Source organism: Drosophila takahashii, chromosome 4 (genome assembly GCF_030179915.1).
Source record: "Drosophila takahashii strain IR98-3 E-12201 chromosome 4, DtakHiC1v2, whole genome shotgun sequence".
Taxonomy (NCBI): Eukaryota; Metazoa; Arthropoda; class Insecta; order Diptera; family Drosophilidae; genus Drosophila; species Drosophila takahashii.
This window is the reverse complement of record NC_091682.1, coordinates 950,599-965,575: the sequence shown is the minus strand read 5'-3', so window position 1 is coordinate 965,575 and position 14,977 is coordinate 950,599. Positions and strand designations below refer to the sequence as shown.

At 34.7% G+C, this 14,977-nt stretch overlaps 1 protein-coding gene across 1 annotated transcript; it reads left to right on the top strand.

Moving 5' to 3' along the window:
* The first annotated feature begins 1,860 nt into the window (after nt 1–1,860).
* yellow-h (L-dopachrome tautomerase yellow-h) lies at nt 1,861–14,146 on the top strand. The gene is made up of 3 exons (XM_017136872.3): nt 1,861–2,193; nt 9,521–10,187; nt 13,596–14,146. Exons 1-3 carry the CDS (start codon nt 1,964–1,966, stop codon nt 14,079–14,081), a joined length of 1,383 nt encoding a protein of 460 aa, XP_016992361.1. The 5' UTR covers nt 1,861–1,963; the 3' UTR covers nt 14,082–14,146.
* Nucleotides 14,147–14,977: the final 831 nt, after the last annotated feature.

Below are 14,977 nucleotides of genomic sequence, written 5' to 3'. Positions count from 1 at the left end.
TGGTTGCAGTTTTTTTCGTTGTTGATGACGTCACTGGCAACTGATTGTGACGCGTCTCTTATTTGTGCCAGAATGTTCTTGAGCTCTTTTTTTGCACATCCGGGGGTTTATCTTGAAATTAGGTATCGAATCGCTTTGGTTCTTTTTTCCACTGATTGGTGTGTTAGTTACAAACACGGTTGCCACTTCAAAAATTTTTTATGAGCCAAAAAAAGATTAAAAATTAGCCAATTTGAATATAAAAGAGACAAATTTTTACCATATACCAAATTACCATACCAGCGGAACAACTTAGTTTCGATCTGGCACTTTTGGGTTTTAGACATTAATCAAATTTAAAATTGCAAAAAAAAATGCATCAATAAAAAAAGAGTCAAATTCAATAAAAATGGGCCAAAGTGCCAACGCGAAAAAAAGAGCCAGATTTGGTTCAAAGCAGTGTTTGCCAATTGGAGAGCTTTCCGAGGAAGCGCAGGAATCGCTAAACAAATTTTATAAAAAATACAGATTGCTGAATACATTTAAGACATTAAGAATGAGGGGAAATTGGGATCTGTTCAATATGTTGTCTGCATCTTCTGATCCTCCAATTTCCTCATTGCGGCATGTTCAGCCAAGAAAAGAGTTAGAATCTAGTAATTATAGTCCAGAAATGTTAAGTCTAATGGATTTACCAAGTTTACCAAATTGTGACAATTTTTAAAAAAAAAAAATTAAATATATAAAAAAAAAATTTGTTTAAACTTAAATTTCTTATTTGTTTTTTTAGGTTTTAAAAATTAAAACATAAAAAAGAAACTAAACAAAATAACAACTTTTAAAAAATAAATTTTTTTTAAACCCCATTTTTTTTATAATTTTTAAAAGTTAAAACATAAAAAAAGAATCTAAACAAAACAAAAACTTAAAAAAAATTTTTTTTTGTCGGAAAAAGATGGATTTGTTTTTAAATTCTGACTTTGCCGATTTGTAAGTACGCCTCTGCCACTCTCTGTCTCAATCATTAATTTTAAAAGTGGATCAATTATCTATCATTTGCCGTTTACATCATTCAATTATCTCCACTGGTTCAAAAGTTATGATTTATTACCAAGTCTTACTCATTACCGCTTCACCACAGTCCCATCGCGCAAAGCGACGTACAAACCCTGTACACATCTTATTTTGTTTAGTAAAGGCAACCAAAACGTATATTCTTTGGCTGACGGCTTGGACATTTAGGGCCGTTTGTTAAACATAAAGTAGACTTTCAACTCGGAATTTCCATAAGTTTTTAAGGTTTAAAGACTACTTCAATTTAACATGCGAACGAAAATCAATTGGGGTCGAACCCACGACCCCAACACCTAATGTTCATATAGCAAAGTTGAAAGTGCAAGTGACGCTGGGCAAATCGCCATTGAATTTAGAAAAATTGAAGCAAAAAATTTAGGACAATTCGACGTTGGATTTAAAAGAGGTCACAACGCAGTAATCAAAAAAAAAATCACCCTAAAAATTTTAAAAATAGAATAGAACTAAAAAGAATTTTTTATGGTGACCTGCCTTGAATTTATGGCAAATTTGACGTGAACATAGAACATTTTTCTTAGTTTAAAGGCGAACATTTTTTTTGGGCGATTTTCCAAAATTTAGAAAATTATTTTTATGAGTGTATTTTTTAACGAGCACGGTATACCATTTTACTCTACGTATCTCAAACTCCATTTTTTCAGGGTAAAAGAAAAAAGTTCAAATTTTTTCCTTCCACTATACTGAAATTAAAGAAGCTTTTCCGCTTGGTAAAAGCTTAAGAGCCAGCTCAAAAGCTCTGGCATGCTTCAGAAATTTTGTAATATACATTTTAAACAAACTTTAAATCAGTCATAAAAAGTTACTAGATCAGATCGATTGTTATTGAGGATTAAATCAAATTGTTGTGGATTTAAAGCTTAATCCCACAAATTTTAATTTTCGGACCGCGATGATGCGCTCTTTGCCAATTCTTTGCATAATTTCGCAGTTTCTCTTTTTCTTTAAGACTTTAAATGGAAACTTTATTCTTCAACCAGTTTCTCAAACACTTGAAGGCTATGAATACACTCCACAATCGTTTTCGCAGAGTGAAAGTAAACTGGAGATCGTTAATGAATGGAAATATTTGGACTTTGAATATTCAACTTTTGTGCAACGTCAACAATCAATTTTGAATGGGTAACAAAAAACTTGAATTACGCGTTTTTAGTAAACCCATGGTTATAAGAAAAAAGTTCCCTAAAAAGTATACCTTAAAATTTAATAGCACAGATTAATAAACAGATCCTATAATAAATAGAAAATATGAAATAATAATTACAAAATGTTAAATTTCGGTTTTTTTTGCGTTAACTTTTTCATCTTTCCTATGACGGATCAAAATATATAATCGCCCGATTATTGTTAAATTTAATTCGAAATATTAACGAAGAGACATATCCCAGAGTTGAAGAGAATACAATAAAAATCCACGAAGATATAATTTGTTTCCTGTTAATGTTTATAATGTTATAAAAAATGTTATTCTTAAACGTAGGAGGCTACATGTCAAAGCACAACCTAAGATAGAAGCTATGTGATCTGTTGACCTGGTTTCAATAAAAGCAGGAAAGGAAGCTAGCTTCGGCCAGCGGCTTATATAACCTTGCAGATCATTCCTATTAAATACAAAATTTCAAAGTGATAAATTTCGTATTATTTTGACAATATTTGTTCTATCTTCCTATGGCAAATATATATTGTTCCGATTACTCTTAAATTTAATTCGAAATTCTGAATCTAAATCTAAAGTAATAATCTATAAAAGCCTCATAGAACAGATTAAAAAACAAGAAAGGAAGCTACCTTCGGCCAGCCGAAGCTTATATACCCTTGCAGATAAAAGAATGCTCACTCGGTGCATTTCCAGGGATTCCAGATTCAGCGTTTATATTTATTTAAATTTTGTTTTTAAGTAGTCAAGAATCAAAACGCCTACTTCCTACAAAGTTACAATGAATTTTCTTATATTTGTTTGAATATTTCTATGGGAGCCTTAAGATATAGTGGTCCGATCCGGCTCGCTCCGACATATGTTCTACCTGCAATAGAAAGAAGACTTTCGAGAAAGTTTCATCGCGATAGCTTTAAAACTGAGAGACTAGTTCGCATAGAAACGGACAGACGGACAGACGGACATGGCTAGATAGACTCGGCTATTGGTGCTGATCAAGAATATATATACTTTATGGGTTCGGAAACGTCTCCTTCACTGCGTTGCAAACATCTGACTGAAATTATAATACCCTCTACAAGGGTATAAAAAAATCTAAAAAAAAATCGCATTAATTTGGAATTAATTAGGAGCCGCGTGTGGGGTACAAATCAAAACAATAAATGACCCCAAAGTGCCACAAAATTCGATTTTTTTTTTTAAATTCTTCCTTTTGCTATTTCTTTGTTATAAGTGTTGTTAAAATGGTTTACAAATATGCTGTTCATAATCTTAAGGCGTTGCCGCAAATAACTGCATTTAAATATTTTTGGAAATTCTGCCTCTCATCAAATCCCCAATATTGTCAAATTTTGCTGCCTCGGGCGCCACGCACCCCTCCACAATCGCCCACTAACGATTTTAAAATGTTTCCTGCGACAACATCTTTAAATATATCCGAGAAGTATAAATGCAATTTTGTTGTGTATATTTATACCTATCGAAATGTAGAAGACATTTTTCAAATCGGACCATTCATTAAAAAGTTATACACTCATAGAAATTTTCCGGTAAAATCGCCCTAAAAACAAGGAAAATCGCCCTATAAAACAGGGCAAATTTGCATTTTTGAAAAAACTAACCCTAAAAAATATTTTCCATGGCGATTTTTCGTATATTTAGGGCTAGCCACCCGTATAATAAGAACATTTTTCGTAGTTTTAGGGCGACCTCGGTTTTAGGGCGACTTTTCTAGTATTTAGGTAAAAATTTCTGTGGGTGTACGCAATCAAAATTGTTTATATATCTATCTCCCTCGCACTCCCTTTAGCTGAGTTACGATTATAATTAGTACGGGACACCAACTCAAATACAGCGTTCTCTCTTGTTTTTTTTTTAATAAAACTCAAAAAGTAACTGTTATTTGTTGATTTTAATGTATAACCGTTATACTCTTGACATTTTTGAAAAAATGAAATAATAATAATAAAAACATGCTAACCATGTTTTATATAACCTACTAAAAATCTATAAAAAAGCCAAACGCGCATATTGTATACATCGCATCTACACAGCGTCCTGTGGAAGATCCGCACCTGGCCTACTTTTTATTCCGTTACTCGTAGAGTAAAAGGGTATATTGTATTCGTGCAAAAGGCCGTCTAGTCTGTCTGTCTGTATGAACGCTGAGATCTCGGAAACTATAATAGATACACGATTGGCATTAAGCAAGCAGATTCGAGGGACTTATACGCAACGCAAGTTTGTTTTATCAAGGTGCCACGCCCCCTCTAACGCCCACAAACCGCAAAAAGCTGTTGGCCCCACAGTTTTGTGTATAAAAAGTAATATGTTAGGGCTAGTACTCAACCCAACAAAAAGTCGTCCAAAACAAAAACTTCTTATGAAACAACATTTTTTGACGTTGTTTTTCATATGAAGTTTTTTGTTTTGGACGACTTTTTGTTGGGTTGAGTACTAAGCCTTAAGCAAAATCTAAATTATTTGAAGTGGGGCGCAAGAAAAACATACAAGAAGGCATATTTATGTTAAAGTTGTTAAGCTGAGTAACGGGTGTTTAATAGCACTGGTCGACAAAAAAAAGCAGAAGAATAAAAGCTACCAAACCTGAAAGGATTTTAGCTGTAGATTACTACCTCATACTTGGAAACTTTCCATCACGACAAAGTTTTGAGAAATCCGTGGTCAAAGTTCCAAATTTTCGATTTTTAGGCACTTTTTGCGACTTAATAGTAAGAAAACCCTTCGTAGCCCTGAGCCACAATTTAGCGAAAAAGGTACTTTGAACCTTTAACTTCAAGATTGTCCAATCACAAAAATGGGCGACCTCTACTTCTTTAGCTACAATGGATTTTACTGAAGTACTTTTTGTCACTTTTTTTCATCTATAGTAGCCTGATATTTTTAATGTATTGTATGTGTACTAGAGCCCTGCATGAATCAACAGTGTTAGGATCATTCTGTCACAGTACGTTTCATATGTTTCGGTGATTCGTATGATTCGAAGCTTCAAAGTTTCAATGTTTCGAAACATTATAGACGAAATATCTCGAAACAATTTGGCAGTATGTTTCATATGTTTCAATGTTTCGAACAATTCGAGATAATTCGAAACACTACGTAGGCGAAACGCCTACTGTGAATAAAAAAATGATTTTTTAAGTTATTTAACCAAAAGTCTACTCCAATTTGAAAATATCGTAAATTTAATATACAAGCAATGACACAAGTAAAAAAAATTGTTTTCTGGGGGACTTAGATTACTTCATAGTGAATATGTTCATGTGAACAATTGTTAATTAAATTTGTAGTTGCTATTTAAAAACATTATTTCATCAACTAAGGTTGGGTTGGATCCTATAGCACTTCTTTTTTCTGAGAGCAAGTTTCTGGCCCTTGAAAATACTCTCTCTAAAGCAGCGCTACTTGAAGGTATGGAAAAAATTTTTCTTGATAACTTGTACAAAGATGGGACATAGTTCTCATTGTTTTTCCACCAAGCTAGGACATCAAAGTCATCAGAGTATTTCACCTGTAAGTTTAGGTAGCGCTGAACTTCTTTTTCTGACTTTTCTTGGATGTCACCACAGGCCGATTTAGTTATATAATCGGAAAAGATATGTTCATCTCCAATTTCATTTAAATTTTCCTCATCCATATTTTCATTGGTTGCCGTCATCAATTCCTTACATAGAGCTATAGTCTCCATTTTTTCTTCTTGAGTGAATTGCAGCAATTGGTTGGTTGGCGGAAACAGGAAATGAGCGAGATTATGAAATTTTGAAATGTGTTTTAGTACAACATTTTTTATACCGTTTTCCAAAGATTCTTTTAGTTTTTTTGCTACTAGTGTATTAATCGAATTGTCACAACAAATTTTGTTTAGTTTTCCAATATGTGGTATGACCAAGTGTAATGTAGGATATTTTTCTCCTTCTAAAGTTTTGGAAGAATTTTCGAAGTGGCCCAATACTTCCGTAACGGAACTAAGGTCTCGCGAGTTAAGATCTCTCATTCTGCTTAGTTCATTTTTTCTTAAAAGTATAGCAGTTATATCGTTGAAGTTGGATTCAATTGATTTAAGTGTGTAATAAATAGTATTCCAACGAGTTGGGCAAATACTTTTTAAACTGGAATTTAGATTAATATTTTCGCCGGATTTTTTAAAATACTTTACAATTTTGCTGGATGTCGATAACATTAGTTCAAGTTCTGGAATATCCTTGAACGTTTTTTCAATAACGTTATTTAAAAGGTGGTTCACACAGTTAATGTGATCATAGTTTTTGAAGGCTGAGATCATGTTCGATCCACGGTCTGTGACAACCACTGCCTTACGCATGTCAAGACTAAATTCATTAAGGCAGTCTTCTACCTTACTTCTTATTTTTGCGCCTGAAATATATTGCATATTAATAACGGTTAGAAAAAATTTGACATCTTAATAGTACCTGTGCAAGACTCGCCGTTCATTGAAGTCATCGTAAGCAGTCGGTTAAATAGCTTATCCTCAAGAATATAATGAATTGTAACGCTTAGATATGAACGTTTTAGAAACATATCAGTCCATACGTCTGAGGTTATAGAGAAACCAAACGATCTTACTTGGGCCAGTTCCTGCTTAACTTGAGATACCTCTTTCTGATATAATTCCCTTATGTTGCGAGAAATCGTGGTTGGATGGGGTAGGCTTTTTTTAATGTCGACTGAGGACCCAAGCCGAGCACCAATTCGAACTAAAACATCTGCAAGATCCAAGTGGCCTTCATCTGCAACTATTTGGAAGGGTCGACAATTTTTAACCGACCATTTTGTTAAAGCTAAAGTAATTTCAGCTTTGGTGCTAGCGTCTAATACGGTTTCTCCCAAAGCACTAGATGACGGCGAAGATTTCTCCTTATAGCACTTGTGCCTCACAAGGTTTGATGTGTTCCCAAAGAACTTCATCACGCTGGGACACGTTCTACAAGCGACGAAACCTGGAACATCTCTGTTTTGCTTGTCGACAACTTTGCCGAACACAGACCAAACTTTGCTTCTTCCTCGTTTTTCGCTAATTTGATACTCCCCGGAACTAAGCTTTATTTGCACAGAATTGGGTAACTAATATTTAAAAAAAAAGGATTAGGTATATTTCTACATGATAGATATATAGTCTGGGGAGCCACAGAAATCGCGCAGCGGTGAGGTGGCGTAAATTTATATTGATGCACATAAGATTGCAACACCAATTCAGAGCTGCGCGATTTCTGATGCTACTTAGAATTTTAACTTACAACATCTGCAGGATCAATATTCTCCATTTTTAGCCCCAGCACAGACAAACTGAATTGCTCTACAATATTATACACAGTAGCCCCTTTGCCTACTTTGATGTTTCGAAACATCTCGAAACGTTTGAAACATAGTCTCGAATCCACACTGTTGGCAAAAATTTTTGTTGTGTGTTCATATGATCCGAATCATTTGAAACATAGGTTTCGGATGATTCATATCTCGAAACTGGGAAGCACAGTAGTAACAGTATCCTAGCCTACTACGGTAATACTGTGAACGAAACATACTGTTGATTCATGCAGGGCTCTAATGTGTACGGGTCTCAGTTCAACAAAGAAAATATCAGGCTACTATAGATGAAAAAAAGTGACAAAAAGTACTTCTGTAAAATCCATTGTAGCTAAAAAAAATAGAGGTCGTCCAGCTTTGTGATTGGACAGTCTTGAAGTTAAAGGTTCAAGGTACCACTTCCGCTAAATTGTGGCTCTGGGCTACGAAAGGTTTTCTTACTATTAAGCCGCAAAAAGTGCCTAAAAATCGAAAATTTGGAACTTTGACCACGGATTTCTAAAAACTTTGACGTGATGGAAAGTTTCCAAGTATGAGGTAGTAATCTACAGCTAAAATCCTTTCAGGTTTTGTAGCGTTTATTCTTGGGCCAAGAAAAAGTCTTGATTTTGTCGACCTGTGTAGTCGAGGAACTCGACTACAGAACCCACTTTGAAAAAAATATTAAACAAAAATTGGTTTAAATTTTATAAGAGCAGCACAATCCCTTATTGGTTAAAAAAAATCTCGAAAAACAGGAAAGGAAAAAAGTTATGATAAAATCTATTCTCGACTTATAGGGTAAAAATTAGGACTTTTTTTAATTTTGCTTAATTTGCAATTTTAGTTTCCCCAGGCGAAGCTGCAGGCTACCGACATAAAAGGCATAACCACGGTTGCCAGATTTGGCTCTTTTTTTCGCGTTGGCTCTTTGGCCAATTTTTATTGAATTTGGCTCTTTTTTGCTAATAGCTATAAAAATATTTTAGTCTTCAAGAAAACGAATTAATTTTTTTTATTAATCCATTTTTTTTGCAATTTTAAAAGTGATTAATGTCTGAAACCCAGATCGAAACTAAAGTTTTCCACTGGTATGGTAATTTGGTATAACGTTCAAATTTGGCTCTTTTTTATTCAAATTGGCTCATTTTTATTTTTTTTTTGGCTCAAAAAAATTGTTGAAGTGGCAACCGTGAGCAGGTTATACATACAATGTCACAATGGCACAAAAAAAATTTGGAAATATTGGGGACTTGGTGAACGAGGCTACATATCTAAAAAATTTAAATGCAGTTATTTGCGGGTATGGCATAAAATTATGAACATCACATTTTTAAACCATTTTAACAACATTTATAACAGAGAAATCGCAAAATAAAAAATTAAAAAAAAAAAAAAGAAACCTCACTTGTTTGTCAAACCTTAAATCCAACACCCAGAAAAAAATGACCTAAAATGTCAAAAAACGGCTTAGAAATAGATAAAATTGGCCTAAAACTGGAGATAAGTCCTTAAATGGCCTAAAATTTAGGATTCCATGACCTAAAATGGGGGCAATTTTCGGCCTTGATTTTAGGTAATTGGCTGCCTAAAAATATGAGAAAACCCCTATCCAAAACTTTAGGCTTTCTTTGGCCTAAAAATATGTACTGAAAAATGTATATAACTCGAGGTCAATGTCGGCACCAAAAAATCGACTAACTTTGCGATTTTTTCTATAAAAACTGGTTGGATGGATTTAATTTAAACTAGATTTAGCATCGTTTTATCGAGTCAAAAACGCTTAGCAGGGACTCCAAGTCCCTGTCAAAGTTAGCTCTAACATTGATGCTCGAGAAAGCCAAAATGCCTTAGCAGGGACTTTGTCTGTTCGAGAAATGTTAGCCGGCACTCGAGAAACCGGCCCTTAATGATTTATTGTATACAATAAAAATATATTTTTGTTTTTAAAATTTTTTTTATTGACAGAGACTTTGTGCCGAAAAATAATTTACCTTTGGGAATTGATGTCCATCAAAACCGTATGTTTGTTACAACACCTCGTTGGAAAGATGGTGTACCCGCAAGTTTAGGTACCATACCTTATCCTCCAAAAGAATCAAGTCCAGCAATAAGGCCGTATCCAAACTGGGAGGCTCATGGGAACCCAAATAGTCCTGACTGCTCAAAACTGATGTCGGTGTATCGTACAGCTGTAGATAGGTGTCATCGGATTTGGCTAATTGATTCTGGAATTGTCAATGCTACAGTCAATTTAAATCAGATCTGCCCGCCAAAAATAGTGGTTTATGATCTTAGAACTGACGAACTGATTGTTCGATACAATTTAAAAACCTCTCAAATCAAACAAGATTCCCTGCACTCTAATATTGTTGTGGATATTGGAGATCATTGCGACGATGCGCATGCTATTGTATCAGATGTATGGAGATTCGGTCTCGTTGTGTATAGCCTATCAAAAAACAGTAGCTGGCGTGTAACAAATTATAATTTCTATCCGGATCCAGTTGCTTCCGATTTCAATGTTTACGGCTTGAACTTTCAATGGCTGGATGGTGTTTTTGGTATGAGTATATCTTACAATGCACAAAGTATGCAACGAGTTCTTTATTTTCATCCGATGGCAAGTTTTAAGGTAAGTTGTGCAGGGAAAATAAATGTGTATCTTCCCAGTTCTATTACAGCTGTTTATAAATCGACCTCTTTCTCATCGAAGAGAACCTTTATTTACCGGTTAAGTACATCTCCCTGATTAAGAAATGGGCACTTAACATTTTATGTATAGTGTCAACTTTTTTTAAGGAGTAAAAAACGTTTTTGGCAGGGACCGTAACTGTTATAAGTTTTATTTCTTAATTCACATCTTAACACTTATTTTCGAATTTCTAAGAAGGCATAACTGTTGTTTGCTAAGTTATATAATAAAAGCTGAACAAGAAAGAAAGTTAACTTCGGCCAGCCGAAGCTTAAGTAACCTTGCAGGTATGCGTACTTAAAATGTTTTTTTTACAATGTCAAAAATCACAACGCTTACTTTCTACAAAGTTACAATGTTTTTATACCCTTGCGAGGGTATTATAATTTCAGTCAGATGTTTGCAAAGCAGTGAAGGAGACGTTTCCGACCCCATAAAGTATATATATTCTTGATCAGCATCACTAGACGAGTCGTTCTAGCCATGACCGTCTGTCCGTCTGTCTGTTTCTAGGCAAACTAGTCTCTCAGTTTTTGAGCTATCGGGATGAAATTTTCCCAAAAGTCTTCTTTCTATTTCAGGTAGTATATATGTCGGAACCGACCGGATCGGACTACTATATCTTATAGCTCCCATAGGAAGGATAAAAAAACGTTAAAAAAATTCTAGCCTCGGTGTTTTTTTCAAATATTACCTTCTACTTTTGGGAATATACTTTTTTATATATTTCTGAATTTCGAATTAAATATTTAAAAAATCAGACCACTATATCATATAGATGTCATAGAAACGGTCGAAAAATTAAATGGAAATTAAAAGGAAAAACATTTTATCATTGTTGATTATTATCAGGGTCACTAGCCAAGTCGATATAGCCATGTCCGTCTGTCTGTCTGTCTGTCTGTCTGTCTGTCTGTCTGTCTGTCTGTCTGTCCGTCTGTCTGTCTGTCTGTCTGTCTGTCTGTCTGTGTGTCTGTCTGTCTGTCTGTCTGGATGAAAGCTGAGATCTCGGAAACTACAAAAGCTAGAAAGTTGAGATTTCCCACACATATTCTTGGGCTTCCTACGCAGCGCAAGTTTATTTCAGCCGAGCGCCACGCCCTCTCTAACGCCCACAATCGCCCACTCACGATTTTAAAATGTTTCTGGCTCCCTTTAAAGATTTTCGAGAAGTATAAATGCAATTTTGTTGTGTATATTTAGGCCTATCGAAATGTAGAAGACATTTTTCAAATCGGACCATTCATTAAAAAGTTATACGCAATCAAAATTGTTTATATATCTATATCCCTCGCACTCCCTTTAGTTGAGTCGGGACACCAACCCGAGTACAGCGTTAGCACTCTGAGTATTAGATAGTCGGGACCCGACTATAGCGTTCTCTCTTGTTTTAAATATTTCCGAATTTCGATTTTAAGTTTAAAAAGATGTTCGATCTTTTATCATATAGCTGCATAGAAACGACCGAAAATTAATGTGAAGTAATAGATAATTTAACATTTCAATAGAATGATCTGCAAGGGTATATAAGCTTGGGCTTGCCGAAGCTAGCTTCCTTTTTAGTTCTTTTGATTACACCAGCTTACTTATTACGCAGTTCATGAAACTATGATTTTCGGTTAAGGTACATCTCCCTGAGTAAGAAAAGGGCACTTTTAATTTTTTTTATGGCACAGTTTTTTTTGAAAGTGTACAAAACTTTTTTGACGCTTTTTTAATTTCTAACTCGACCTGTGATTAACCGATTTCGGCCATCGAAGACTCATTTTAGACGTAATAGAATGCCCTCTAACTTTTTTGTACACAGCATTGAGATCCATTCATTAGTTTAGAAGCTACAAGTTGTCAAAGTTGGAAAAAACGCAAAAATGCTGGCATAAATGGCTTCGTTAAAAATACACGCCTAAAAACCGAAATTAGTTTTATAACTTATACTGGTAGAAGGTACTTTGACAAAAAAAACAATATATTGATCATTACAATCAACCAGCTAATTGTATTTTTAACGAAGCCATTTATGCCAGCATTTTTGCATTTTTTCTAGCTTTTTCAACTTTGACGAAGTGTAGCTTCTAAACTTATGATTATAATTTCAGTCAGATGTTTGCAACGCAGTGAAGGAGACGTTTCCGCACACCACATAAAGTATATATATTCTTGATCAGCACCCATATCCGAGTCTATCTAGCCATGTCCGTCTGTCCGTTTCTATGCGAACTAGTCTCTCAGTTTTAAAGCTATCGCGATGAAACTTTCCCGAAAGTCTTCTTTCTATTGCAGGTAGTACATATGTCGGAGCGAGCCGGATCGGACCACTATATCTTAAGGTTCCCATAGGAATACTCAAACAAATATAAGAAAATTCATTGTAACTTTGTAGGAAGTAGGCGTTTTGATTTTTGACAACTTAAAAACAAAATGTAAATAAGCACGCTGAATCTGGAATCCCTGGAACAGGAACTTTATCTAGCTTTCTTTCTTGTTTTTGAACATAGAACCCCCTAGTTTTGGAAATACCATCTTTATAATACAATTCTATCAAAATTGGACGACTATATCATATAGCTGCCATAGGAACGATCGGAAAATAAATGGGAACATAATAGGAAATAAATAAGTGCTTCGATTTTCATTGTATTCTCTTCTACTCTGGGATATGACTCATTTTAAATATTTCCGAATTTCGGTTTTAATTTTATCAAAATTGAACTACTATATCATAGAGCCGCCATAGGAACGATTGGAAAATTAATGAGAAATAATGGAATATTGAAAAGTTTTGCGATTTGTTAATTAATAGGAATGATCTGCAAGGGTATATAATTTTCGGCTGGCCGAAGCTAGCTTCCTTTCTTGTTTTTTTGATTATTCCTTTGGGAGCCATAAGATATAGTGGTCCGATCCGGCTCGTTCCGACATATGTACTACCTGCAATAGAAAGAAGACTTTTGGAAAAGTTTCATCGCGATAGCTTTAAAACTGAAAGACAAGTTCGCATAGAAACGGACACACGGACAGACGGACATGGCTAGATGGACTCGGCTATTGAAGCTGATCAAGAATGTATATACTTTATGTGGTCGGAAACGTCTCCTTCACTGCGTTGCAAACATCTGAAATTATAATACCCTCTGCAAGGGTATAAAAATGGCCAAATCAGAAAATTTTAGAAAGTGTATTTAATGACGAGTGTAATTATTTTTCGGCACAAATAATGATATCGTGATGATATCAGATCGTCACTAGTTTTTTACCTCGTTAAAAGGCGTTTTTATTTGATAATTATTAGGACTATATTACTTATTATGTCTTAATTAATGATTATTAATGTTTTAATATTAATTCTAGGAGTTTATGGTACCTATGGATGTCTTGTTAAATGAATCTGTTTGGCAATCGAACAATCAAGAAAACGCAAAGTATTTCGTTTCTATTGGGGATCGTGGATATAATAGTCAATCATCTACTTCTGGAGTTACAAGGAATGGAGTAATGTTTTTTACACAAGTTCATCAAGATAACATTGGATGCTGGGACACATCCAAACCATACACTCGGGCACATCTGGAAAAACTTTTCGAAAATGGCACAAATCTAATCCAATTTCCAAATGATTTAAAAGTAGACAACGAAGATGACGAAAGTGTATGGATTATAAGTAATCGACTACCAATATTTCTATATAGCAACTTGGACTACGGAGAAGTAAATTTTCGAATTTTAAAGGCGAATGTAAAAAACATTATACGTAACAGCATTTGTAATCCACACAATAAGTACATAAATGGATCTAAATCAGCATTTGTGTTAATAGAAGAAGGTCAATGTTATTAAAAACAATTTATGAAAAGAGAATACATAAACATTTTAACTGTCGATTAAAGTAAAAATGGCTCGCATATTCTATATATTTACTTGGTTATGCGGTTATTCCACGACATTGTTCGGCTCATTCATTAGAGCAGGGGTGTTTAAAACTGCCCTATGGCAGTGCAGTTACAAACACAATTAAAAGAAAAACACACGCACGCGAGTAACGATTTACGCACAGTCATGAAAAAGACAAGAACACTTTGCATTGTGAGTTGAGAAAAAAAAATGGGTGCGTCAAGCCTACGCACGACAGAAGTGCAACTTGTAGTATTCTCTCGTTTATCATTTCATTATCTCTTTTTATACCCGTTACTCGTAGAGTAAAAGGGTATACTATATTCGTGCAAAAGTATGTAACAGGTAGAAAGAAGCGTTTCCGACCCTATAAACTATATATATTCTTGATCAGGATCACTAGCCGAGTCGATCTAGCCATGTCCGTCTGTCTGTCCGTCTGTCCGTCTGTCTGTCTGTATGAACGCTGATATCTCGGAAACTATAAAAGCTAGAAGATTGACATTTTGCATGCAGATTCTGGGAGTTCCTACGCAGCGCAAGTTTGTTTCAAAAGGGTGCCACGCCCCCTCTAACGCCCACAAGTTTGAAGATTATATGTTTAATAATTCAAGGACGAAGCATGGATTTGGTTTATTTCATATTTATTTACAAGTATACAATATTACATTAATAACGATATTACAATTAACAAGAAAGGAAGCTACCTTCGGCCAGCCGAAGCTTATATACCCTTGCAGATAAATTAAATACCTAAAGTTTAATGCTCACTCGGTGCGTTTCTATTTAAATTTTGTTTTTAAGTTGTGAAGAATCAAAACGCCTACTTCCTACAAAGTTAC